A 23,318-nucleotide genomic window follows, 5' to 3' on the forward strand; every position below is an offset into this window, starting at 1 on the left:
ACGTTCTGCAAGTGCAAACGATCTCTCGCTGCGTTCACGATGTGTGAGCGCGGTGTTGTGAGGTCGATGTTGACATCCTACAACTCGTTATTGGAAATAACAGGGAAAAGCCATTTCCTGACATAATGGGGTTTTGAATATCTAATGAAAAATAATGTGTACGAAAGTTAATTCAGTCATGTGGTTATGGATATGTGGATAACACTCTGCTCTTGAACATATCGGGTGCACACTAAAAACCTCTGAGTGAGCCCAGTGCTGCTCGGCAGCGCAAAATGAAATGACACAGCTGATAAAAAAGCAGGGTGGTAATTAACCCGCAGTGAGTGTGCTGAACTCGCACACACAATTAAAAGCACAACACTGCATGCAGTAAATAAAATATTGCATTTCTAATACCTCATGAATTCTTTATCGATTTTGATAAATGAGTGAGATGCACTCTGGCGATTTAAAGAGGGCGGTAAATGAAACCAGCTAATGATAATGAGTTTGGAAATAACAAGATTTCTGCTTTGTCGCCATAATGTTTGATAATCCCTCTTCTCCTCTCTATGCTATATAGACTTGATAGTCAGGCTTAGCTCAGTGTATAGCTGTATTATCCTGGTCCCCTTCCTCTTCTCTCAGATGAGACTTTATATCAAAAAGCTCAACAAAAATACTGAACATCATCTGCTCTACACACACACACACACACACACACACACACACACACAGGGGTAGTGGCTGCTGTCGCTGGTTAATATTCGGTGGGTATAGAACCAGATGTAGATGCTAAAAGTGACTTATATTAATCATTTTATATACATATATATTTAGTTTTCCATGTCAGCTTTAAAGGTGATGCGTTCCAATGTAATTATCTTTGAAGGAGCTTTGTCTTCTTGTTTTCTACCACAACATACACAAGAAAATACTGCAAATGTTCCCCTCATCGACAATATTTATTCGCCAAATGCTTCACATGTATTTCAAGGATTTAAAGCCCTGTTGTTGTTTTTCTCATATCTATGCTGTGACTTATTTAAAAGAACATATTCTAATGTAAGTATATACCAGCACCTAATGTCATGGGAAATATTTAGTTGCACTTCTGTTTTTGCTCTCTTTTCTCCAGCATAGATGACATATCTTATGATACACACTCAGTGTTCACGGGCTGCAACTCAGACTGTTTTTGCTCGTCGAGTGAGTGGGACCCAGTCTGTGGGGAGAACGGCATCACATATGTTTCTCCGTGTCTTGCTGGCTGCACGACCTCTGCAGGCTCAGGGAAGGACACAGTAAGTTGAAGCTGACAGAGGAACAATTCAATAGAAGCAAACCACAATTTAGCCCTGTTGTGAGCAGGTTTGTGCTAAAAAGAACAACATTTTGGAGATGCTGTGTCTTCTCTGACTGGAAGAAAGCAAAAAAAAAACAAAACTGTAAAACCACTGCACCGCACACATCCCCACTAATAAATCTGTAGGTAGTTCATAAATGTGTGCATGTTAGCATCTACGTCCTGCTCCACATGGTCTCGTGTGAGCAACTGTGCATATCTCTCCAGGTCTTCTCTAACTGTAGCTGCGTCGGTGTGGCTGGTAACTTCACAGCCAGTACAGGTCAGTGCCCCGAAAAGGACGACTGCGACAGGATGTTCCCGTACTTCCTTGCTCTCTCTGTCATCACTTCCTTCATCATCTCTCTTGGGGGGACTCCAGGCTACATGCTTCTCATCAGGTTAGATTCACATAAAAAAAATATATATATATATATATATATATATATACATGTAGTGCAGTGTGAAAATGCTGGGCCACTCTACCCTGCTACTTGTGAAAAAGTCTGCAACTTGCTTAACTTTTGCTGAACGACCTTTGCCACTTTAAGCCGGGGATAGTTTTCTTGAAATCAGTCTGGTGCCGCCGATGTTTTCAAGTTAGTAATTCAGAGCCAATAAATAAGCATGATGATAAATGAACAAATGAAATTAATCACCCTGCAGCTAGTAGCTTTTAATTGGTATTACATGGAATAATGTTTGTAGGGGCAGAAGTATATGTCTTTTATGATCTAACTCAAATGTTAACTTTGTTCACCTGTGTTATATATTGTTTGTGATGTACAATGTCATTGGTCCTGAGGGTCACTGCCTTCTTTAAATCTTTCTTTTTAGCAAAAGGAAAGCATCGTGTATTATTTGAAAGATCCTCTAGTTTTTTTTCACATTTTATAATAAGATGTGACCCAGCAATCTGCAGCATGTGGGATTTCTGTGATGATTTTTATCTTTTATTTCAATTTGTGTTATAGTTGGTCTCAAGGACCACTTTTTGCCCCCTTCTGAACCATCTAAGACGCAGTTACATTGCACGTTGCCGTGGTCTAAAATACCATAAAAAGTCAAACTAAAGACCGTGTGCTGCCAACAAAAAGCTTCTGCAACGTTATATTATGAGCACTTCTAAAAGATGGTGTCAAATGAAGAAAATAATACTATGTATAATAATAAATAATACAGTATGGACTACTACTTATGAACTGATGCAACCAACAATCGCACAAGATAAGTGATCTTTAAAAAGAAGATGTGAGAATACTTGCATGCAAAGAGGAGAATATGTAGAATAACTACATGCATAACTCATTTGATTACTGGTGGCATTGAACTATAGAGACATTTTCAAAGAAATCCTCGTTTATTCAAACTTTTGCCAGAAATCTGCTGATCTTAGATGGAGCATAAGAAATGCTACAACTTTGTAGCATGGAATTATAGAATGATGCGTTTGTGTGGCACATTTACTCATAGACATAATTTGAGCTGATCTTAAATAATTATCTGTGGGATTTTAAGTGAAAGAGCAGTTTGCTGCTCGGTTCCTTTATTGAATCTTTTGAGTTTTAAAAAACACAAAATGTAAAATGCACCTCCCAGCTATTGGCTCATGTCACTGCAGAACACCGTTATAAGAGGCGGAACTGGATTAATGCGACTTACTCACAGCAGTGCAGAGAGCGAAACGAGCCACCGGACGAATGCAATGGAAAGCTGAAGTCTTTGGAGAAGATGAATGAACGGAGCTGTCTAGCAAATTGAAAAACAGCACATATTCCTCAAAATGAGAAATCGTATAGAGCAGAAATCAGCGAAGAGGCAAACTCCTTCCACGGCTTTTTTACAGTTCTTATGCTAACGCTGATGAAGGAGGAGGAAAACCTAAAAGAATAGTTCTCTCTTCTCCTTCTGTTATTAATTTCTGATACTGGCCGACCAACGGCTTTTATATCTTCATTCTGCACGCCTGTTAGGATAAACTGACTTGCAACAGCTGTTGACGGCAACCTAGGCGACGGCAGATATGCCCACGTAAGAATGGATGTGGGCATAGAAACATATGTTTGTTTGTCTGTTTGGTTTTGACACTCACCATACAAGGAAAAAAAAGAGAGAGAAAGAAAAGAAAAACCTGGTACCCCTGGTCATGCATTCAAGCCCTCCCTACTCTATCAAAACACAACGATAACATTTCATGGTCGATAGTTGAGCTGTTGTCCTCACATGTCACTGTTACTGCCTCAGCTTTCTCAGAGATGAGGAAAGTGACAGCCTTGCTGTAAGATGAGATATTTTTCGGAGTAGCTCCAACAGCTCAGTGCTCCATCATCTAGGACACATAAGCCTACATTTGTTTCTAGATTCTTAAAATGCTCATATGGACACAAGTGCAGCAGTTTACTGTATAAATGACTTCTACCACCTTAAAAAAAAAACAAAAAAACAGAAAAATGATGCATTTGTTTATCGGTGAGGAGCTGGCAGAGCTGAGAAAGGAGTTTCGAAACTCTGCACATGGGAGCTGATCCGTTGTCATTTGGCCAATTTTGAACAATTTGTCTGCAAATGAGGCTTTTTTTCAATGTGTGGAAAGTGATCGCTTCTGAGAGGTTGAGATTGATAATGTATATGTGAAATATTAATGTTTTCACAGTTTACAGTCCATTTGTAAAGTGGTTTAGCATGTGTTCAGATTGATGCAGAAGTTAGGCTCAAATTGTTGTTCTCTTTTGTAAGTGATGTCATTCGTCACCATCAGGAGAAGCTCAAACAGATCCCTGTGACTATGACTTACTGCCTTGCACTAGTTTAGTTGGACTTTTGTTGCTCTGTTTGCAGTGGTTATTGAGTTTGTCCTTCTGTGTCATATCACACAATGTGCTACTTTGATTTTGTTACGTTAAAAGGAAAACTGAGATTTATCTTTTTTTTTTTTTTACATGCGATAGAGCAGGGTCTCTGATCACTTTCTGTAGACTTCATGTCTGCCTGACTTTCTTATTACCAGGCCTTTGTTGAACAAATTGCTTGAAAATAACATGTTAAAGATCTAAAATTTAAGGCAAATCTCTGAAATCTTGCTGAGGCCAGGAAGACGATGAGTTTACCAACAGCCTCTGTGGACGCAGGTTATCTTTAGGTTAACAGCGGGAAACTGTTTCCTCACAGATATTGGCACCTATGATGTGCTCCTGAGTAAAAAGTTACTTTTAGTTATGATTGTTGATAAAGAACTGACAACTAGAAACAAAGCAAATCTCAGTTGAACTAAATTCTGTAATATATGTATGTTTATTAACATACGTTTAACAGCTGTATGTTAAATGTATGTTAACATTTGTAATGTACAAATGTATGTTAATACATTTAACATACATACGTATTAACATACATTTAACTGTTAAATGTATTAACATACATTTAACTGCAGAGTGAATCAACAAGTTTCTCGGAATGACATATGATGGTCACGAAAGATCGGTCATTTATTTATGACCACTAGCTCTTCTCATATGAAGGAAGTAGGTCATGACAATCTTTTTTTTTTTCTCAAGGGGATTATGAGACAAGCTGCTAATGTTTTCTAACTGCAATAAGTCAGGGTGAGCAGTGAAAAAGTCTGTCAGTGAAAGTCTGTCAGAGTAGCTTTCTCCTGCACAGTGTAACATGACTTATTGAAGTATTGCACAGCAGCTCCATCCAAACACAGTACGAGTCACGCTTTGTATAAAGATAAAGAAGACAATCTACTTAATGGAATTGTGGTTTTGTAAGGGTTTTCCTACGAGTTTTATATTAGAAAACACACAGTTTCTATATATCTCTGTCCAGAATAAAGCCTTGTGTACCAGTCATAAAATCTTTTGCACCAGAGCAGCCTCTGCTGGCAAAATCTTTATAAAGAGATCAGATGAGACTTTATACTGATCCTGCCCTACTTTTTTTTTTCTTTTTTGTGGTCCTCTGCTGTCTCATATCCATCTCTGTACTGAGGTGTATTTATAGAGTAAAAATAGTTATTCAGAGGAGAAACGTTGAGGCAATTATGACACGAGAACCCATAAACATACTTAAAGCCACGCACACAAGATCTCCTGAAGCCATGTCAGCTGATCTGCTGGAATGCAAAGCGTGACACAAATGCAATTACTTTGTGCTGTTTTCTCTGCTCTTTTCGCTCCATTTTACTGTACAGACTCTTGTAATACAGTATCTGCACAGTCACTTCCTCCAAAGATAGTCCAAGAGATTAGAGGCAATGCGTGGCTTTAAAAAAGCTTGTTATAAGAAATGATTTGCCATCGTTAGGCATAGCATGGTGTGTGTATTTTCTCCTTGAATAGACGTTATATACCTCAGTGTCTAAATTTGTTCTGTTTATGGTGGCTTGATTTAACCCGATGATAGCGCTTAAGTTGCTTAAGAGCATTATTTGTGAAAGGATTAAGAATAACCCCTTAGTCACAGTTCAGTTGTCATGAACTGTCATAAAAATTTATTTATTTATTTTTTTGCCATGAAAAGCTCTGTCACAGCTTAAGTATGACTAAGCTTTTTTTCCCTAATTCTGTGGATGGGTGATTTAAAACTATACTAATCAGGGCACACACACTAACCCGATGGCTAATGTGCAGTCCCTCGGCAATGATAGGCTACATGTAGCACCCGCTCCTTCAGCCTGGCTCATAACTTCTTCTTGTAGCTTGAACCAACTGTCTCATTTTTATCAGTTTCTCACAGTGCATGCAGATCGTTGAACAGCTCCACCCTGCGCGTGTTTTTATAATGACCCTTTATTTAGTCCCCTTTCAGGCAAACAAAGTCATTTTTGATTTCATGTCATATTGGTTCCACCACTTTTTTGTGGCGCATATTTCCTGTCTGACCTCGCTGTCTGCTTTTTTCCCACCAATGACGAGTCTTGTATCATGTCAACAAGGCTAAATTGATTTTGTGTGTGTGTGTGAGTGTGTATGTATGTATGAGGACTTTGATTTACTTAAGAATGTTCTGTTTAATGCTGTTTCTCACAAGTTTATAACAGATCATACACCCTAAAAAAGAATATCCTCTATTATTGTTCACGCAGGTGCATCAAACCTCAGCTGAAATCTTTGGCTCTGGGTTTCCATGCTTTGGCAACACGTACGCTTGGTAAGTTTGTTGTGGCCACATTTAAGTGACTCAGGGTCGAGACTAACTGTGTTTTCCTGGTTTTAAATCTATGATGATCTGGTGTGTTTTGGTTTAATTGTAAAAAATAAATATATATATATATATATCTTTGGTCCTGCAGCAGGGATTCCGGCCCCCATCTACTTCGGAGCAATCATTGACACCACGTGTCTCAAATGGGGTCAGAAGAGATGTGGAGGTATAGGAGCCTGTAGGATCTACAACACTACTGCCTACAGGTAGCACTCACATGCATGTTGTTATAATCTTTGTGGATTTTAAGCAACACTAGCGAAGTTTGTGCAGATGATGATAATAATAATAATAATATTACAAGACATTGCCACTATTACTCTTAAATTGGGTGAGGAAAAAAAGAAACTGTTGTCACTATAAATAAAGCTTCATTTAAAAAAAGAAGCAAATGCAGTAAAAAGACCCAGGGCAACGCATTGAGAGGATGTGAGGAAGAAGAGATTAAATTTCTGAGCAAGACGCATGACAACAATAAACATCAGATTGGATTTTTACTGCTGAAACAACAGGGACTGATGGAGATACAGCCTCGTTGTTGCCATCCATGTGTAATAACTGATTAGCTTTCTTGTTTTGCCACGTTAGCTTCGGTTGGCTCTGTTACTTAAGCAGTTGTTTTAAATTCATGAAAAGAATACAATCGTAATCGTTTCTTCCTTTGCTCTGTGTCGGCAGTAAATTGGAGGAGTTTGAAGCTACGGTTGACTCCAATAGTAAAACTTATATATTCCAGACATTTGCTTTAAGCAACAGTGGTCTGTTTCATGACTAACAGAAAAGACACAATACACCGAGAGCAGCATGTTCATCTGTATGATGTTATTCAGCAGTAATTGAAACATGGTTATAACCTTCTAATTATCAGCTCTCCTTTAGCCCGCTCAGTTCCATTTTAGACTAAAAAGGAAATAAGTTCTTCTAATGTTTGCTGCCCTGCACAACGTTCTCTCCTGTCTTACACTACATGGCACTGTAATAAATCCAGTGTGCATTACATCGCACACGTATTGACCTCAACACATTTTCCAGTGGCTTCTGGCATTGTCTTTTGTCAGCCTCTAAAGTCGGTTGTATTACTGTAAACGGTGGCTGTGCACGTGCAGGGCTCAGACGGAGGTTTGTTTTAAACACAGTGGCATTGCATCAAACAACTGGAGGAGGAACCCCATTCTCTGATGAAGCTTTACTATTGAGTTAATTAGTTTATTTTTGGCCAATTCTCTCTCACTGGACAATAAATGAGCCCTGCTCAGGCACACAATACAAGACGAGGAAGACAAGTGACCAATGCTTAGCAACAACTTGTAGCTCCTTTTCTGAAAACATAAACTCCTAGTTGGTAGAAAACGGAGGACAAAAACATTTTACAGTCACAACGCAACATCAGTTCTTAACAAAAAATGTGCAAGTTTCTGCTTTAAAGTCACTTTATAGCTTTTTTTTTTTAAAGGTTTTTGTGGAAAAATTGACATCTATACGTTTCAAACCTGCTGGGGCCCTACTACAGTGTTGTAAGGAACTATTTCACCATTTCTGGCCATAAAAGGGGACGCCTTGTTGTTAGCTCTAAAAGCCTCCTTGTTCCTTTCATGTCAACAGCTCAAAAAATAAAGAAAAAAGTCATTTGAACAAGTCAGTGAAATTGATTTACTTTCTTCCACTACAGGATTGCTTACCTGGGCCTGACTCTGAGCCTGCGGACTATTTCATTTATCATCTGCATCCCGGGCTTCATCTTGCTCAGTCGACAGCTGAAGAAGGAGGAAAGAAGTGCGCTGCATGGGGCCCTGACTAATGGTGGAACTGAGCTGGAGGCGCTCAGGAAGGAAGAGTTTGTGATCTCAAATTCCGACCAACCGGCACACAACTCGGACAACAGCACAGATAGGAACACCCGGCTGTGACACACCTGGCAGAACTGATGCCACTGGTCTCTTACACGTGACGATTTTCTCGTGCTTACGCACACAAAACGTGTACGGTGTCAGTCTGTCCACCGGGGGGCGCACACTCGCACACAAGAGATTTGCAGGGAATCCCAAGTTGTGTTCAATCATCTAATGTAAAGCATAAAAATCTATATTTGTACTACTGAGCGTGTGCGGGTGTCGTGAATATGACCGAAATTTCATATACCTGCTGTATTTCTTGAATGTACATGCTGTTGTTTTGTTTGGTTTTTTTCCTTAAAGAAAAAAAAAAGAAGAAGATATATTTCAGTTTTTATCCTGGCGCAGAGAATAGAGAGGAAATGTGATTCGTGCAAGCTCCTGCAAGACAGTACAATTATGAACACCAGCATTTACGAGCTGCTTCTGTAGGATTGTTCTTTCAAGTAGACGTTTCCCTGCAGCCGATGCTACCGAACGGAGGTGAAATTGCCTTAAGAACCAGAAGCGGGACGCGAAGCATGAGGAAAACAGTCAGGAAACAGTCAGGAAACAGTCAGGCCGATTCTTAAACAGGTCGTGGAAGTACATGCTTAGATGTGTACTTTGGAACCTTTGAAAGGACTCGGCGGTTGTGTTCATGCGAGTTAAAGTCTACAGTATGTGCCTCATTCACTCAACAGTTACCTCCAACTGTGTGCCATCTGCCCCGCTGGTGGGTGAGCAATTTTGAACGTAGACATTTGAACGATAGTTCATTTCACTTTTAAAATTTCAAGCTGTACGTCTTCATGCTCGTATGGAAAAAGAAAAAAGGAAAAAAAAAGAAGAAAAAGTTTATTTCTGAGTGACTTTAAAACTTTTGCCTTTTACTTAAAGCCCAAAGTTTGGTCTGATTGTATTGCAGTTTGTGTCGTGTACCTCTGGATGTGAACTTCGGTATTCCTCATTTCTTAAAAAAAAAAAAAAAAAAAAAATGAAAGTGGTGTTTTAGTGTAACGTGATTGTGCAGAGGAGGCTGTTGGGAATTCAATATCCACAATGTCCACAAGGAGGCAGTGCTCTTACCCCCCAAACTCTCGTCTTTGAAACGTATAATTGAGGAAAACCAGGCACACTGAGCTCCTTTGAAGACTGATAATTAGTATTAAGAAGAATCTCCATGTGGCTCACCAGGTTCTGGTGTAAAATAACCACTGTTGTGCCTTGGAAGAGGCAGAGTGTGTACTGTTGAAACATTAATTATTGCTATACTATGTGTTGTATGAGTCCTTGGGGTGAAAACAAAGTCACTGTGTGTGAGCTGTTACCGCAGGAAATGTTTATTTGTTGCAGATTTCTAAGTGGGTCTGTGAGTTCTGTTCCCACGCCTTCAGCCATTGTTACATGTGCTTCAATGGTCAGTTGTTTGTGTATTTTCCTTTCTTTTTCTTTTCGTATGAAAGAGGTTGGCTGTGCCAAAACCCTGAAACATTGTGTTCTCCTCTCAGGTTTTTCCAAGTCAGACTTACCTATCGCCTAAGGCTTCATTCCAGAATCAGAACCCCTTTTTGTGAAATCAGGGATTTCTTAAAGCAAAATCAATGTTTTTCGAGATACTTTTGAGAATGTACAGCACATCGGTTCAGGGTTAGTGCGTGATCCGGAAACCCAGGAAAGCTGAAGAGCTTTGGGAAAAAAAACGAAAAAGACAATCTTAAGATGTCTGTCTTAAACTCTAAGAGGCCTCTAAAGGCCTGGCCCATACATTTCTGGCAATCTCAATCTTCCCAAATTTGAAACTAATGACACGATTTGGGTTTTTTTTTGTTTTTTTTTAAAATGAGTTCATGTTTCCCTTGAGATAAATGAGAGGCACGGCTTTCCTGCTCTTTTTACCGCCACAGTAAAAAAAAAAAGAGAAGAAATTCCTCCCGTCTGTCTGATTTCACGCAGCACGTGCACAGGTTTATGCCCCCCCCCCCCCCCCCCCCGACCCTTTTAGGTTTTCCCTCATTTATGTTTCAGAGTGTTAGAGTGAACCCTAGAGTTCATATTTATTTCAGGATTATTTTTACATGCAATTCCTCACTACAACTTAGCTAAAATAGATTTTTGTATTGTTTTGCTACTTTATAATGAATAAAGGACTGTAAAATGTATCTCGTGTCCTTTCTGAGACATTCACTGAGGAAAAAAAAATGGACTGGATCCATTTCAAGAGGAGTCTGAAACGCAACCTTACGTGGAGAACATCGAAGGGACTGAAAGCTGTGATATATTTACAAGTAACTGACTCAGAAATGATTAACTTGGTCTCTTTATATGATAGTAATTTTTTTTTTCTAAATCAGTACCTGTAAATGAAATGCTGCCATGAAGTTACTTGCTCTTAAGAGGATTAAAACCTGAAGCTGTGGTATCGCCCAACTGAAACAGAAGATGCTGACGGTGCCTCGTCCCTTTGGCATTGTTCCCACTTCCTATTACAACTGGAAGCTGTGGCAGCGGTCTGCATCGAGCCCATTCCTTGAGACAAAAACTCCTTCAAGCTGAACGGTGTACGGCCAAATCTTCGTGTCCTGCCACAGACTCACTCCGTCGGCGCTTTAACGAGGCCATTTCAGCGTGTTTCAATGGTTCCCCTGAAACCCCTCTGGTGTTGCTTTAGCAATGTGCTTTGGCTCGTTGCCGTACTGAAATGTCCCACTCTCACTTCTCCGTTTTCCCTTGACAGCCCAGTTTTGCGGCTTAAAGTGCTCCTTTGGCCTCTTTGTTACCTCTTTGATCAATGCCTCATAGGAGTTTTTGTGGTTTGTCGCTTTGCCACTTGTGGACAGATTTGTAGTGGTGCGACATTCTCTTTATTCGCTCGCTCTCGGAGGGATAACGGGAGCGTTGGATACGCATAAATGCTTTTCTTTAACTGTTCGCTAAGAATCTCTCGATCTTCATTGTGACGACGACCTAATGGTGTTGCAGACTGTGTAGGCTTTGACAAGAGGTGTGTGTATATGTAACATACTTAAATCATGTCACCCTTGCACACAGCTGCACTTAATAAAGCTAATTATGTGACTTCTTAAGATGACTACAAGCACAACATAACTTAGGGTTTCAACGCAAAGGGAATGAAATAGTTAAGTTTTTTTATTATTATTATTATTACAAAAGATTGGACTATTCTTTGTGGGTAAATTACATAAAATCAAAAACATATCCATTGGAATTACAGATTGCAATGTAACAAAATGGGAAATATGCCAAAGAGGGGTATATTGAAAAGAGGTTTTCAGTTTGCTGAATACCTTGTTTTTTTTTTTTGTTATTTTGTTTGATTCCCCACAGTGAAGAAGCTGGCGTCTGGAAGGTAAATGAAAGTCGTGTGGTGGTCTCTTCTTTTTGTTTTTAAATTCAACTTTTAAATCCATGACAAAGTCTAAACAGAATCAAGCCGTATTTGAGCTACACCTGGTCTGTATCGGGAATGCTCGTCTCGTGTCAAGGTATGACAGGTGGGAATTTATTTATTTTTTATTTCCTCATTTTTGTTTGTTAAGGTCTTAAAAAAAAAAAAAGTAAAACTGCGAACTACGGTTTTTACATATGCTGAAGTGGGTTGAAACGGCTTTAACTGAGACGCGTAAAAGCCATTCACAACTGCAAAAGGATCAGGAAGGAGCTCTCGTTTGTTATTGTAATTTTTAGTTTTCCATATATGATACAGCAGATGTGCATCAGTGTGTTCGAAACAGGCAGAGGAACGTTCCCAATGACGTGTCCAGGGTTTAGTCTCTGGCAAAGAGTGTGAATCCCGTTCACTTCCACAACGTAATGTTTCGTCCGCTTAAAGTGTGCCTGGACTGTACTGCCTTTATGTTGGAATTCAGGTTCAGTTCCACACAGTCGAACAGAGGAGCAGCACGCGAGAAGGAACTCATCTCGACATCGTAAGGCGTTTACCTGCATTTACGACAAAATGCAGAGAATATCTTCAATGTAGAAATGACAAATAAAACTTTTGATGCGCAATCAAGTGATGTTTTTGGTGTTATTTCTTAGACGTGCTTTCGTGAGACGCTTCGGTGCGAAGATGAAGGAGAAAAAGATTCAACACAAGATGACAAAACTGAACTTTATTAAGAGAAAATGTCTGACAAGCTGCTAAAAAAAAAAGAGAAAAAAAAGGCACTTCAATCGGATTTCTTTGTACAACAGAAACATAAGAACACGTTTATGAGTAAGTGTGGTAAAGCCCATAAAAAAAAAAAACTTCCTTTACAACTTACAGCTAATTACGATCCCTACCTCCCAACAGTGAAATAGCTTGGTCCGATTAACGGAAATATAACAAAACAAATACATTCCTGTTTCGTGACGAAATAATCGTGAAGCGTACGTACAGCAAAATTTTTTTAAAAGGAATCTGGACACTAAAGACATTCTTTCATTCATTACAAATGCACGTTTGATATCCTTACATATTTCTACTTTTATTTTGTATGGTGGAATTCAATCAGCAAACGCAGGTTTAAATTTAGGTTTAAGGACAAAACCTAAAGGGAGAAATAAAGTGATTCGAAATGAAGATGTTAAGACCCCCCCCCCCCACTATTATCTTTCATAACAATCATGTAAAAGCGTACAGAGCACTGACTGAAGTGCATCACAGATGTTTCAAGTTGATTTGTCTAAGTGAAGCTCTTTGTGCAAACTTTATCAGATTTACATCCCGTCGTGAGACTCAAAGTGCGTGAAGAGGGTGTCCCCGCGTGCTACAGCAATATCGATGTGAGCCATTAACATAAAAAAAACACATTTAGAAATGTTTACTGCGGCGACAGCTTGCTCTGGCTTTCAGCATCTATTCCAAGCTCCACCGAACAAGGGGCTAGAACGAGTGGAGCAAATCGCCCGCCTTTGTGAACACACAGCAAGAGCTCTGTGATCGCACCCAGGTCAATCACCAGCTCAACTATTATTCTGCCCAATTAACCTGCAGACTGCATTCGCTTGAAAAAGACAATCCTCTCAGTTACGCTGCAGCAGCTAGAAACAGGAAACCACCAAGTATGACACGTTTCATTTATGCCAGTCCGCTACACCAACAATTTTTTTTTTAAATGGCCGATTTAAAACCAACTAGAACCGTTTTCAGCCAAAATTCTGCTCTTAAGAGAAGCCAAACTCGATTTTGTGATTAGAAACAATGACAGTGTGTTGTAGGAGGGTGAAAAGTGTGGTGAAGTTGCACTCTTGTGACTTGGAGATCAGTTGCTCCAGCTAGTCGTCCTTTTTGGTCCCATTATCTTGAAGATTCTGAGAATAAGGGTATGAAAAGCAAACGTCAGTCACCGTGCTGTATCACGCAAGGCTAAAAAAAACAGAAGCAACCAGACGCTTATTGTCATTCCAGACTGCAATTTACATGGGGAGGAATGAAATTGATGACCGAGGACCCGGTTACAGCCAACGGGTAATTAACGAGTAATCTAAAAATCGAAATTAAAAGTCACGAGAACTAAAAGAAAAAATGAAATTAGAAGGTAAACAGCGTGAAGTCACAGCATCACCCCGCAGAGTACTGAGCAGCCGAACGATGATGAGCAAAATGCTAACGTGCAAAATGCAGCAGTCGCTAAGAAACAAGTGTGTTGAATGCGGTGGTTGTGCAGTCATGTAGATTTGAACTTTCACTGGAAAAAAAAAGAAAAAAAAACTTTTACATTTTCCTCAGAACTGCACCAGACTTCACCATTAGTGCAAAGAATAAAGTATTCCAGGTCCCTGGAAAGAGGAATTACAGTACGCTCCCAACCCCCTTTTTTTTTGTATAACCTTTACTCGTGATTTACTCGTCTTAAACTAAAAAAATAACATAAAAAGTGCATCGGAGAGCAGGACACTTCAGGTCTGTTTCTGTACTTTTGGAAATGAAACCCAATGCACCAAATAGTAAAACCACCCATGTAAACCCGGAGCAGCCACGAGGTGTCTGTGGCTGGGAAGGAGTATGTTTATCGACTCATTCTGATAATCAGCTGCTGTGTCTGTGGTTTTTGATCCAGTCCAACACCAGAACGCTAAGCTTGGTGACAAATGAAAAGCTTCATAACACGCGAACAACTGTTTCTGTGAAATAATCAGCCAGGAAGCCCCTGTCCTGTTTCATTTGACCAAAGCATTACCTGAAGCTCCTGATGTTCCTTCAGCAGCCTGTCATACTCCCTGGCGAGGCCGTCCATCTGCTTCTTCAAGACATCTGCCTCTGCTTGGGACTTCTTCAGGGCTGCGCATGAAAGGATTCCGTCAATACAAAACATTTACCTGCAGCAAGTAGCAAGTCTGCAGTTGTGACATCAACTTCCCTGTGGTCGGTACAGAAGAATGGTGGGAATGTGTACATTTACATGAAAACTAACCATCTCCAGAGGTCTTCAGCTCTTCTTTCAGCTTCCCCACATCTTCTCTTAACAGCTCCATGCCCTCAGCAGTCGCCTTATCACCCTGCCCTTCCATCAGAGCCTGAAATACATCAAATTACGTGAATTATAAGAATACAGAATAATACAGTGTGCGGATATGCTGTATGTCCCGATGTGTTTGACGCCTACTTGTTTCAGCAGCTCGCTGTCCTTTCTGTACTTCTCAGCTGCCTGGTTAGCAGCGTCAGCCTGCGCCTGAAGAGCGGCCGTAGTTCCCGACTCAGATGCCAGTTGGTTTAATAAAGTGACCATTCGCTTCATAACCCTGCAAGAATGACACAGGGTGAGAGGAAGGCTGAGCTCAAAGTAGCCGTACGGGGCTGCGCTAAAGGCAGATGCTCACAGCCAGAGGAAGACAGCAAAGCCAGAGATGTAGAGGTTCCTTTGGGCTCGGAAAAGCTTCATGTGCAAGTGGTCAAACATATTTGGTTGCAGCTTGGCATCCATGCCGATCTCTTTCGCCGAGTATTTCCTCACCTCACGCACAGCGTCTAAGGAGAGAGATGAGTTACAAGCGGAGCAGGACATTCTTAAATATCTGTGTACAATCTTCATGAAGAGTTTTTCTGCTCAGAACATATTAAAGCTGTTGTAAGAGCTATATCATCACCTACACACCAATTATCTCAAACTATACCAGAACAAAATGAAAAAGAAACTGCTTTGTAAGTATTCCCTGGGATATTTTGCCTTGAAAAATGTCAAAAGATGTGGATCAAAGCTATAACACTGAAGTACTAGCACTAAATAGAATTCCTTTTGTTACATTGATGTGCACAACTACTACCATCACGCTGTCCTAGAAGCTTTATTCAATAACATAATGTCTCCATATCCAATTATCCTTAAAAGCTAGGCTTTCTTTTTTGTTTCGAGCGCATTAAGCCGCAAGTGCAGTGACACTTATCGTCATTCCTTATCATTTCTTATAAAAATGGAAGTTATCAAAATGGGAACACAAATTTGTATTTTGTGCTACGCTTATGTTAAAATTAGCTGGGTGAAAAGACACTTGAGATATTTTGAGGTCTTTGTTAAGAGAATGATGCTCACTGGTTGGTTATCTAAGAAGAAGAATGACAAGATGACTTCATTCTTACCAAGAAAGAGAACAATAAGCACTATGATCATGGTGAGAAACACTTTGTTCCAGAACCTTGCCACAAAGCTCCAGATGCGCAGCTGGAAAATACTCTGCCACCTGCGAAATTAAACAGCAATTATAGACAGAAAGCTTCGTACACACATCAGCACAGAATATTACTTTAGGTTTTTGTTGTTCTTCCTTCAGAATTACCACAAAAGTGCTGTTTTATTTGTACAGCAACACACATGATTGTGGGCTACTGTTACTTACCTCTTGGCAGAGATGAAGGGCAAGCAGAGGATGACAATGATGCCTATCTCCACATATAGAAAGAGGGCCACAGCAGTCCATTGCAATGTCATCGTTTCTGAAGATAAGTGGATGCAAACAGACTTAAACCTTAAAGAGGAAACAGGAACAGGGGCTGAGCTGCTCCTCCGATAAATTACGTATCTTAAGAACATTTAACTAACTAAACAGCCACTATACTCACAGTTGAGATACCTTAAACTAACAGAGGATTCAGCCCACTATGGCAAGCTACTTGTATTGTATCTTATCATTACAGCGCCACTATAATATAGTTTTCCTAGATTTTTTAAACTTATTGGAGAAAATATCTCGCTTTACGGGAATATTTAGCACCTTCCCTCGGCTCACATTCAAAACCATAAACCTAATTCCCCGTTAAGCTTTTAGCTAGTGCTAACATTAACATTAACTTAAGTGGCTTCCGTTTAACTCAATATACCAATAAGACAGTAATTCAGGGTACAGTTCGACGATAAAATACGCGACTTACCGACAATAGAAATCGACCAAAATACTGACTGTAAGTAACTCCACAGAGAAAAGTTTGCCTTCCTGTCCCTCTCTTCCTGTTTCAACGCTGTTGGCTCCAAAAATCCTCTTAAAAAACTGTTTCCGGTCCATTTTTTTTCACAAGAAATCCAATTTAGGCTTTTTCGTTAGTTGGCTTTTTCGTCACCAAAAAAATGCAAACTATATTCAAGTTTCCAGCATCAGTTAATCTACCGATATGTATTACTAATTAATGCTTTAAAGGTCGGTTGCAACATCCTTTTCAAATGAATCCCTACTACATATCTTCACTTTTACTTTGAAGGCGGATTGAAACACTATGTTTTTCCGCCGCTTTTGACAAACTTAAAACCGATTTGAAATTAAACAGAGCAATTTCCTTTGACGCATGTTTAATATTATGTACCAGAAACCGTTATAATTATCAATAAAAAAAATAATAAAAAAGATTTATAAATAATGTTGCCTTCAAGCCAACACAAAAAGTTTTACTATGATATTCTAACTTGTGTAATTTCTCTATTCTTTGCAAACAAGCATGACTTTGGTAGTTTTTACTATTTGTAATACCCGTCATATTAAGATGTTTTAGAGTACTACACGTCTCACTTGCTTCAAAAATAAAACTGAAGTCATAAACATTTCCACGTATTCTCATTAACGAGCATGGTTTAGAACAAGATCTTTTAGTCAATTTGGCACACGATCACGCAAACGAATTTAATGAAGAGAACACAGCAATAAAACTATAGCTTTATTTTTTTATTTGGCATAAAAAGAAGAGAAAAAAATAAAATCTAAACTTTAACCCTCCGTAAATTCATGTTCCGAGATCATGAACCGACCCGTATGTGTTCTGGAGGTAATCTATCACAGCCGAGGTGCTGGACAGAGCATTGAACATCTTCCTCTCAGGCTGGGAGCTGACCCTCTCCAGCATATAGATAAGATGGTGGTGGAAACACGTGAACGGAGTGCCCTGTTCAATGGAGATGTCCACCCAGTCCCACACGCACTCCAACGGAGTGTCCTCATAGCCGGCAAACATGGCAGGGTTTGCAAGCAATCCTCGTGCAGCCATCACACCTGAAGAGCAGATCAGAACAAACAAGAAGTCGGTGATCACAATAGAAATATCAGCATTTACGTAGACGTAACAGGTTGTGATCGGCGAGGCTGTTGAAAAGCACACTTCTGCAGATAACATACCATCAACACCAGTAAGCCGGTGGGTGGACTCTACATCACGAAGGTACTTTATGTCGCCATTGGCAATGACAGGGACGTTTACGCTGTCTTTGATGGTCTTTATGGCATCGTAATGAACCGGTTGGTGACGCTCATCTGCTGTGCGCCCGTGGACTGTGATCCACGACACACCAGCAGATTCGGCCTTTTGACACAGATCCACGGTCTGCCTCAAGTCCTTATGAATCCTGTGGGTAAAGTCATTTCTGCGATAAGAAGCTTAAAAAAAGAATGTACGAAAAGCAGTCTTCATTAAATAATCTTTTGACAGTATCAGCTGAGATCAATTCGCAATAGTCGCAAAAAACTAAAGTTTTTTACCTTATCTTGATGGAGGCTGTGTAGTTTGGATTGTCCACTTGGTTTCTGACATGTCTAACCATGTCTTTAACCAGTTCAGGCTTATTGATGAGGCACGCACCATACCCAGCTGACATAGCCCATCTGAAAGCACATCAAATATCTTTTGGATTTCATCTGATTATCCATCCTAGTAACTCTTAACTAATACTTGAAACCACAGGGATTAAAACTCTTGCTCATTAGACTTAAATTAGGTCTCATCCTCTGTAAAAAAAAAAAAAACAATACGAATTAAACTGCTAAAATAACAAGAGCAGACGAAGACTGGAAGTCAAAATCGATCAGATCCACTATCGTTAGTCGCACCTCTGGGGACAGCCACAGTTGAGGTCAACGCCATCTGAAAAAGGTGCCACCACACAGGCTGCATCAGCCAGGGTCTGGGCATCGTGGGCAGCAAACTGCACTATCAAGGGCCGATCACCTGAGGAGCAAGAGGAATAAACATTTCACTTCAACATGTCACAAGGAGGTGACTCCAACAGCAGCATTGAGAACAGAACAGCCCATTCGTCACGATACTGATTAGCCAAGAAGCTGCGCATCAGGAGCTGGCAGACAGTGAGATATCAAAGCAGCTACAGTTACAACTCACGTTCATTCGTGGTGAATTCACTGTCTCTGGCTTTGACCGATCTCATGAAGTCAGCAGCAACTATCATCGGGGTGAAGCAGATATCACAGCTGTACTTCCTAACCAGAGTCCTGAACGCCAGCCTGTGGACAAAAACAACACTCAGTCAAAGTGCGATGAGCAACAAATGCACGATCAACAACACGTTCACCGCGTTACACAAAGTTCATCACTGCAGAAATTATTTTACAGCTGTAGAAATACTTACTTTGAATATCGAACCATTGGGGCACAGATTTTCAACACTTTTCCCTTCTCAAACATGTCCATGATGTTGCTGGAGTTACCGCTGGCAGTCTTCATTCTCAAGTAAGTCGTTAGCCACAAGCTACCTAACACAAAATCCCTTGAATACTGTCACGAAACAATACGTTACGTCTTCTGACACTTACAGCACCGCTTCAGCACAACAAAAACATCGCAATACGCCAAAACACGCCATCCTACCACAAACACTTACGGATACGAAGCTGACAATACTGCCGATCAACCACATTAGAGAGAGCATGCGAGGAAGAAACGTGGGCGTGTGTTTAGACCTCTGAACCATTACGTCACATAACGCAACGTTTAGTGCGTTTATTTAATTTTTTTTAAAAAACATTATTCCCCAAATGCATCTATGTAATTAGTGTTTATATATAACACGATTAAATAAATATTTTCAAACGTCCCCAAAAATGTTCGATGCTAAGCTCATGCGTCTACGTATTGCTGCCTTCAGGTTCTGTAGGGAAAAGTAGAACTTCAGATTTTCATGAATCACAGAACGAAATAATTTTGCGGCCAAGGGTTATTACACACACGTAGAAACATGCAAATAATGCAAACGATATCGACCATGTCTCCGACTTCGATTTGAAAAATATAAATGAATTCTGTTCTAAAGAGAGCGACGGGAGGCTTTCACAGGCATACCTACCAAATCAAGTGTTAGGAGTTAAAAATAGAGAGTATTATATAAAGATTGTATTACAAAGCTCATCCATATTGAGCTCCGATTTCGTTGTAAATTGTAAAATGAAAATAAAAGGTAATTCATTCATTTTTCATTACTTCACTGGTTCTGAGAAACACGGCTTTTTATTGCACCTCCCCTTTATGACCACAAGATGGCGGTGCAGGAGCACCACTGAAAAACTTGTGCAGATTAAAAATAAAAAAAAAAGTGATTTTGATAGCACATTTAAACAGGGCGTGTATTAGCCGCGATCATTTTAATAGGAGTGGCCGCATGAACGAACAGTAGGCAATCTACTCATTAGTAACCCAGCTGGTCCTCGAAGCTGTAAAGGCCTTGTGTTCTCAAAAAAAAAAAAGCCCTCTTTCCTGTATAGGCAGACAGTAAACCATTTTCAAAAGATATATATAGTGCTATGGACACAAGTTTAGGGTGCTTGTTACTTTGGACTGTTTAAAAATGATATCTGCCAACTTCGATGGGGAAGCGAAAAAATAAAAATAACCTCACATCCACTGAACAAAATCACTTTATTTAAGAAAAAAAAAATCCAAAAAGGGCAATAACAGATATGGGCCTGAAAAATATCCCCTACCACCACTGTGGAGAGGCCCAATAATGAGCTGCTTTTAAATATAAAAAAAACACCCCTCAGAACCCCCAAACTTCAAACAGAATAAATAAAATTTCAATCCAAGTCACAGCAGTGGAAAGCTGCAAGCCACTGATCAGTAAACTCCTCACTCAGGAGCCATCTGTACCACCTACTAAAAATCAGTCCAAGCTTACAGGCTGAAGATGACCAGACAAGTTACCCCACCCATCATTTTAACCCAATTATAAATTGCAGGTGCAAACAAATAGGCGAGAAAGAAGGCTAGTAAATAGCCTCGATCATGTTACTGTGTGCACAAAAATCATAACACCCTGTGCAAAAAAAAAAAAAAACTGTACTCATGCAGGGTTAGTTTCCTCCACCTCATTTTGATAAAAGTGAGCTGAAAAGCCTTTAGAAACTTCAACAAGCTGTAGATAAATCTGATAAAATGTTATTAATAAAATATTTTAATAAAACTGGGCCAATAAATACATCCAAGAAAAATATAGATCAAGAATCTATATGCAATTGTCCGCCAACCCCCACAGCACAGAGGCTTCCCATCCAGGGCTTGGAGCGGATACTTCAGATTGGAAGCTGCAGAACTATAAAAAGACAACACAGCAGGTCAGTGCTAGAACAAGATCGTCTTGGCCCAAATGAGCAGAGCATTATGGGGGAGGAGGAGGGGAGGACGCAGCCTCTCCATCAGTCAAGACAATAAAAATGACTGAAAACAGGATTTAGTTGATGAAGAGTAATTGTGAGGTTTCAATAATGCACTTTGAAGAGACTTTAGAACATGACAATATTTGTTAAACCTGTGATGAGTTTGAGCTTAAAGAGCCCACCTGTCCATGGGGCAGAAGCCCGAAGAAGAAGAGGGAGAAAAGGAGGAGGAATACCGAGTCTACAGAGGTTGTTGATGAGTCAGGAGACGAAACTAGCCTTTTAACCTGGAGGAATCCACTGGAGAGCCCGAACTGGCTCCAGTGCAACCTTAAAAGCTTGCATCGATACAAGGGTAATGGAAATGACCTCTGCCACCTGGCCCTTCCTTTCACCCCCCTCTCCCTCACTGAGGCAGCCTCCTGATGCCGGCTGCCTCCAGCTCCACACTGGACAGGAAACGTTTGGACAGCCGGTGGGAGTCGTAGCTCAGCTCTGTGGTGTAGACCGCGCTGGTCGTCTTTGGGTAAACGATGGTGGTGCTCCTGAAGCGTTGAGGGCGAAGGCGCGGCTCGAACTCCAGCTGCGTCTTGTAGTGGCGCCAGGTGCTATGGGACACCGCCACAATGGTCTGCCTGTAGTGCTCAAGGCCCTGGCCCAGGGGCCGCAGGTCCACATCCTGGATGAAGTGACGGTCCGAGTCGTAGCGCACGGATGACGTGTATCTGCGGATGACAGCGCGCGGGGTTACATGCGCAGAGTAACAGCACTTAAACAAAGCGTGCTCATTTCTGCACTTCGCAGGTGTCGCGTGGAAATAAACCCACCTCAGTTCCTTTGACGGCAATGGGTCAAGTGCTATGCCTTCCCCAAAGGAAAGCGGCTGCAGCTGTGGAATAGACCCAGCAGGTGAAACTGGAATCTGAAACGCAGAAAATCCTTTAAAAACATCAACTAAACAACAAAAAAGCACCCGGCATAGTGCCGATTTGACCCATTTGAGCAGGGCTTGCTGCACATTTCTACCAGTCTAACAGATTTCACAATTAAGAGACTCAGTAAAGCTGTACAGATGCTGTGGCCGGCGGGAACCGGTCATATCTGACCCAGCTTCCTGCGAGCAGTGACAAGTCGTTCTACACAGCTTTGAATATGTATGAAGCCAGCCTCGAACCCCCCCTCACCCCCCCCCCATCATCCCATACGTGGAAACTAGCACGGTCACTTCATAAAATGAGTAGTAATGAAAAAAACGGTGGTCATATTACTTACCAGGGAGCCCCTTCCTTCGTCCTCGGACACCGGGCTCACGCGACCCGGTTTCTCCGCGCACGCGGGCAGCAACCAAGTGCTGGGGCTCGGACTCGGGGGCAACCCGGAGTCCGGGCTATCAAGTCCTCTATCAGCCCTGCTGCAGCTCATGTCCAGAGGATCTCCGTCGCAAACATTTGGCAAGTTCAACCTGCCGACCATTTCTGGCGAAACGTTGCCAAAGTCCAACGAGCGGAACCGCAGGTGATGAAAGGGAAACGCGGTCAGATTTCAGTTCCTCTTGCCCTGCAGTTGTTGCGCGTGGAAGTTCCTCGTGCTTGCCGCGAACCTCTTTCCCGGACAGCACGCACAGCTGCAGCCTGGAAATATAATCAACCTGGCTCGGCTTCAGCTCCCCGAACACCGCACAGGCGGACTTAAAAACCCTTTCTACACTTCGGTTAAAAAAAAACCCTTTCAAACTCGCGGGGAAACGTCACATTTTAAGTTCTAGAGGGTTCTTTTTTGTTGTTGTTTCAAAATAGTTCATTAACTTGTGTACGAGCCTCAGGAAGAATGAGTGAGCCCAGCGACCCGCGGCTCCTCTTCAAACTTGCAGCCTCTCAAAGGGGGCTTTCACATCCACAAACACAGGAAAGGAAACGCCTTTTAAAGCATTTATTTGTTGCCGATTGGCTGGAAGATAATTGGCAACCAGAGACATGGCCAGCAGTGGGAACTTGTCCAGACCCTTCCTTCAAATTGGGCCCAGTTAAATTCAGGTTGATACGTTT

The 23,318-nt window shown here is 41.0% G+C and overlaps 4 protein-coding genes across 5 annotated transcripts in view; 1 reads left to right on the forward strand and 3 right to left on the reverse strand.

Annotated features, from left to right (window-relative positions):
- The window catches only part of LOC140314383 (solute carrier organic anion transporter family member 1C1-like), a 34,095-nt gene extending 23,527 nt beyond the window's left edge, over window positions 1-10,568 (forward strand). Inside the window, exons 11-15 of the mRNA XM_072392549.1 lie at window positions 1,121-1,286; window positions 1,556-1,728; window positions 6,417-6,481; window positions 6,624-6,741; window positions 8,205-10,568. Of these exons, the coding sequence (XP_072248650.1) occupies window positions 1,121-1,286; window positions 1,556-1,728; window positions 6,417-6,481; window positions 6,624-6,741; window positions 8,205-8,442 (760 nt within the window). The 3' untranslated portion in view covers window positions 8,443-10,568. The remainder of the gene's footprint in view (window positions 1-1,120; window positions 1,287-1,555; window positions 1,729-6,416; window positions 6,482-6,623; window positions 6,742-8,204) is intronic.
- A 2,004-nt stretch (window positions 10,569-12,572) lies between these two features.
- On the reverse strand, window positions 12,573-16,859 carry bcap29 (B cell receptor associated protein 29). The gene is made up of 8 exons (XM_072392551.1): window positions 16,781-16,859; window positions 16,249-16,345; window positions 15,992-16,092; window positions 15,235-15,382; window positions 15,021-15,156; window positions 14,829-14,931; window positions 14,595-14,695; window positions 12,573-13,725 (listed from the first exon to the last, which is right to left on the reverse strand). Exons 2-8 carry the CDS (start codon window positions 16,338-16,340, stop codon window positions 13,690-13,692), a joined length of 717 nt encoding a protein of 238 aa, XP_072248652.1. The 5' UTR covers window positions 16,341-16,345; window positions 16,781-16,859; the 3' UTR covers window positions 12,573-13,689.
- A 722-nt stretch (window positions 16,860-17,581) lies between these two features.
- dus4l (dihydrouridine synthase 4-like (S. cerevisiae)) lies at window positions 17,582-19,401 on the reverse strand. Its single transcript, XM_072392550.1, has 6 exons — window positions 19,254-19,401; window positions 19,007-19,128; window positions 18,718-18,835; window positions 18,370-18,492; window positions 18,010-18,236; window positions 17,582-17,886 (listed from the first exon to the last, which is right to left on the reverse strand). Exons 1-6 carry the CDS (start codon window positions 19,346-19,348, stop codon window positions 17,621-17,623), a joined length of 951 nt encoding a protein of 316 aa, XP_072248651.1. The 5' UTR covers window positions 19,349-19,401; the 3' UTR covers window positions 17,582-17,620.
- Window positions 19,402-20,570: 1,169 nt separating this feature from the next.
- On the reverse strand, window positions 20,571-23,282 carry rflnb (refilin B). Of its 2 annotated transcripts, none has more exons than XM_072392546.1 (4): window positions 22,546-23,282; window positions 22,101-22,162; window positions 21,426-21,998; window positions 20,571-21,209 (listed from the first exon to the last, which is right to left on the reverse strand). In XM_072392546.1, exons 1-3 carry the CDS (start codon window positions 22,744-22,746, stop codon window positions 21,680-21,682), a joined length of 582 nt encoding a protein of 193 aa, XP_072248647.1. In that variant the 5' UTR covers window positions 22,747-23,282; the 3' UTR covers window positions 20,571-21,209; window positions 21,426-21,679. The 2 variants fall into 2 exon arrangements, with proteins under 2 accessions (XP_072248647.1, XP_072248646.1); XM_072392545.1 differs by having other exon boundaries at window positions 22,101-22,195.
- Window positions 23,283-23,318: the final 36 nt, after the last annotated feature.

This window comes from Leuresthes tenuis, unplaced genomic scaffold (assembly GCF_036924035.1).
Source record: "Leuresthes tenuis unplaced genomic scaffold, fLeuTen1.0.hap1 SCAF_9, whole genome shotgun sequence".
In the NCBI taxonomy this organism is placed as follows: domain Eukaryota; kingdom Metazoa; phylum Chordata; class Actinopteri; order Atheriniformes; family Atherinopsidae; genus Leuresthes; species Leuresthes tenuis.

What these genes read in the sequence shown, in the direction of transcription:
- bcap29 (XM_072392551.1), bottom strand. Translation starts at nt 16,340, where the DNA reads ATGACATTGCAATGGACTGCTGTGGCCCTCTTTCTATATGTGGAGATA. An exon ending in GCTTATTGTTCTCTTTCTTG is followed by an intron (nt 15,383 to 15,991) that starts GTAAGAATGAAG and finishes CTCTCTCCTTAG; the next exon opens with ACGCTGTGCGTGAGGTGAGG. An exon ending in TTTGCTGTCTTCCTCTGGCT is followed by an intron (nt 15,157 to 15,234) that starts GTGAGCATCTGC and finishes TCATTCTTGCAG; the next exon opens with GGTTATGAAGCGAATGGTCA.
- rflnb (XM_072392545.1), bottom strand. Translation starts at nt 22,746, where the DNA reads ATGGTCGGCAGGTTGAACTTGCCAAATGTTTGCGACGGAGATCCTCTG. An exon ending in ACGAAGGAAGGGGCTCCCTG is followed by an intron (nt 22,196 to 22,545) that starts GTAAGTAATATG and finishes TCTGCGTTTCAG; the next exon opens with ATTCCAGTTTCACCTGCTGG. An exon ending in TTGCCGTCAAAGGAACTGAG is followed by an intron (nt 21,999 to 22,100) that starts GTGGGTTTATTT and finishes TGTCATCCGCAG; the next exon opens with ATACACGTCATCCGTGCGCT.
- dus4l (XM_072392550.1), bottom strand. Translation starts at nt 19,348, where the DNA reads ATGAAGACTGCCAGCGGTAACTCCAGCAACATCATGGACATGTTTGAG. An exon ending in TGAATTCACCACGAATGAAC is followed by an intron (nt 18,836 to 19,006) that starts GTGAGTTGTAAC and finishes CTTGCTCCTCAG; the next exon opens with GTGATCGGCCCTTGATAGTG. An exon ending in AACTGTGGCTGTCCCCAGAG is followed by an intron (nt 18,493 to 18,717) that starts GTGCGACTAACG and finishes ATGTGCTTTCAG; the next exon opens with ATGGGCTATGTCAGCTGGGT.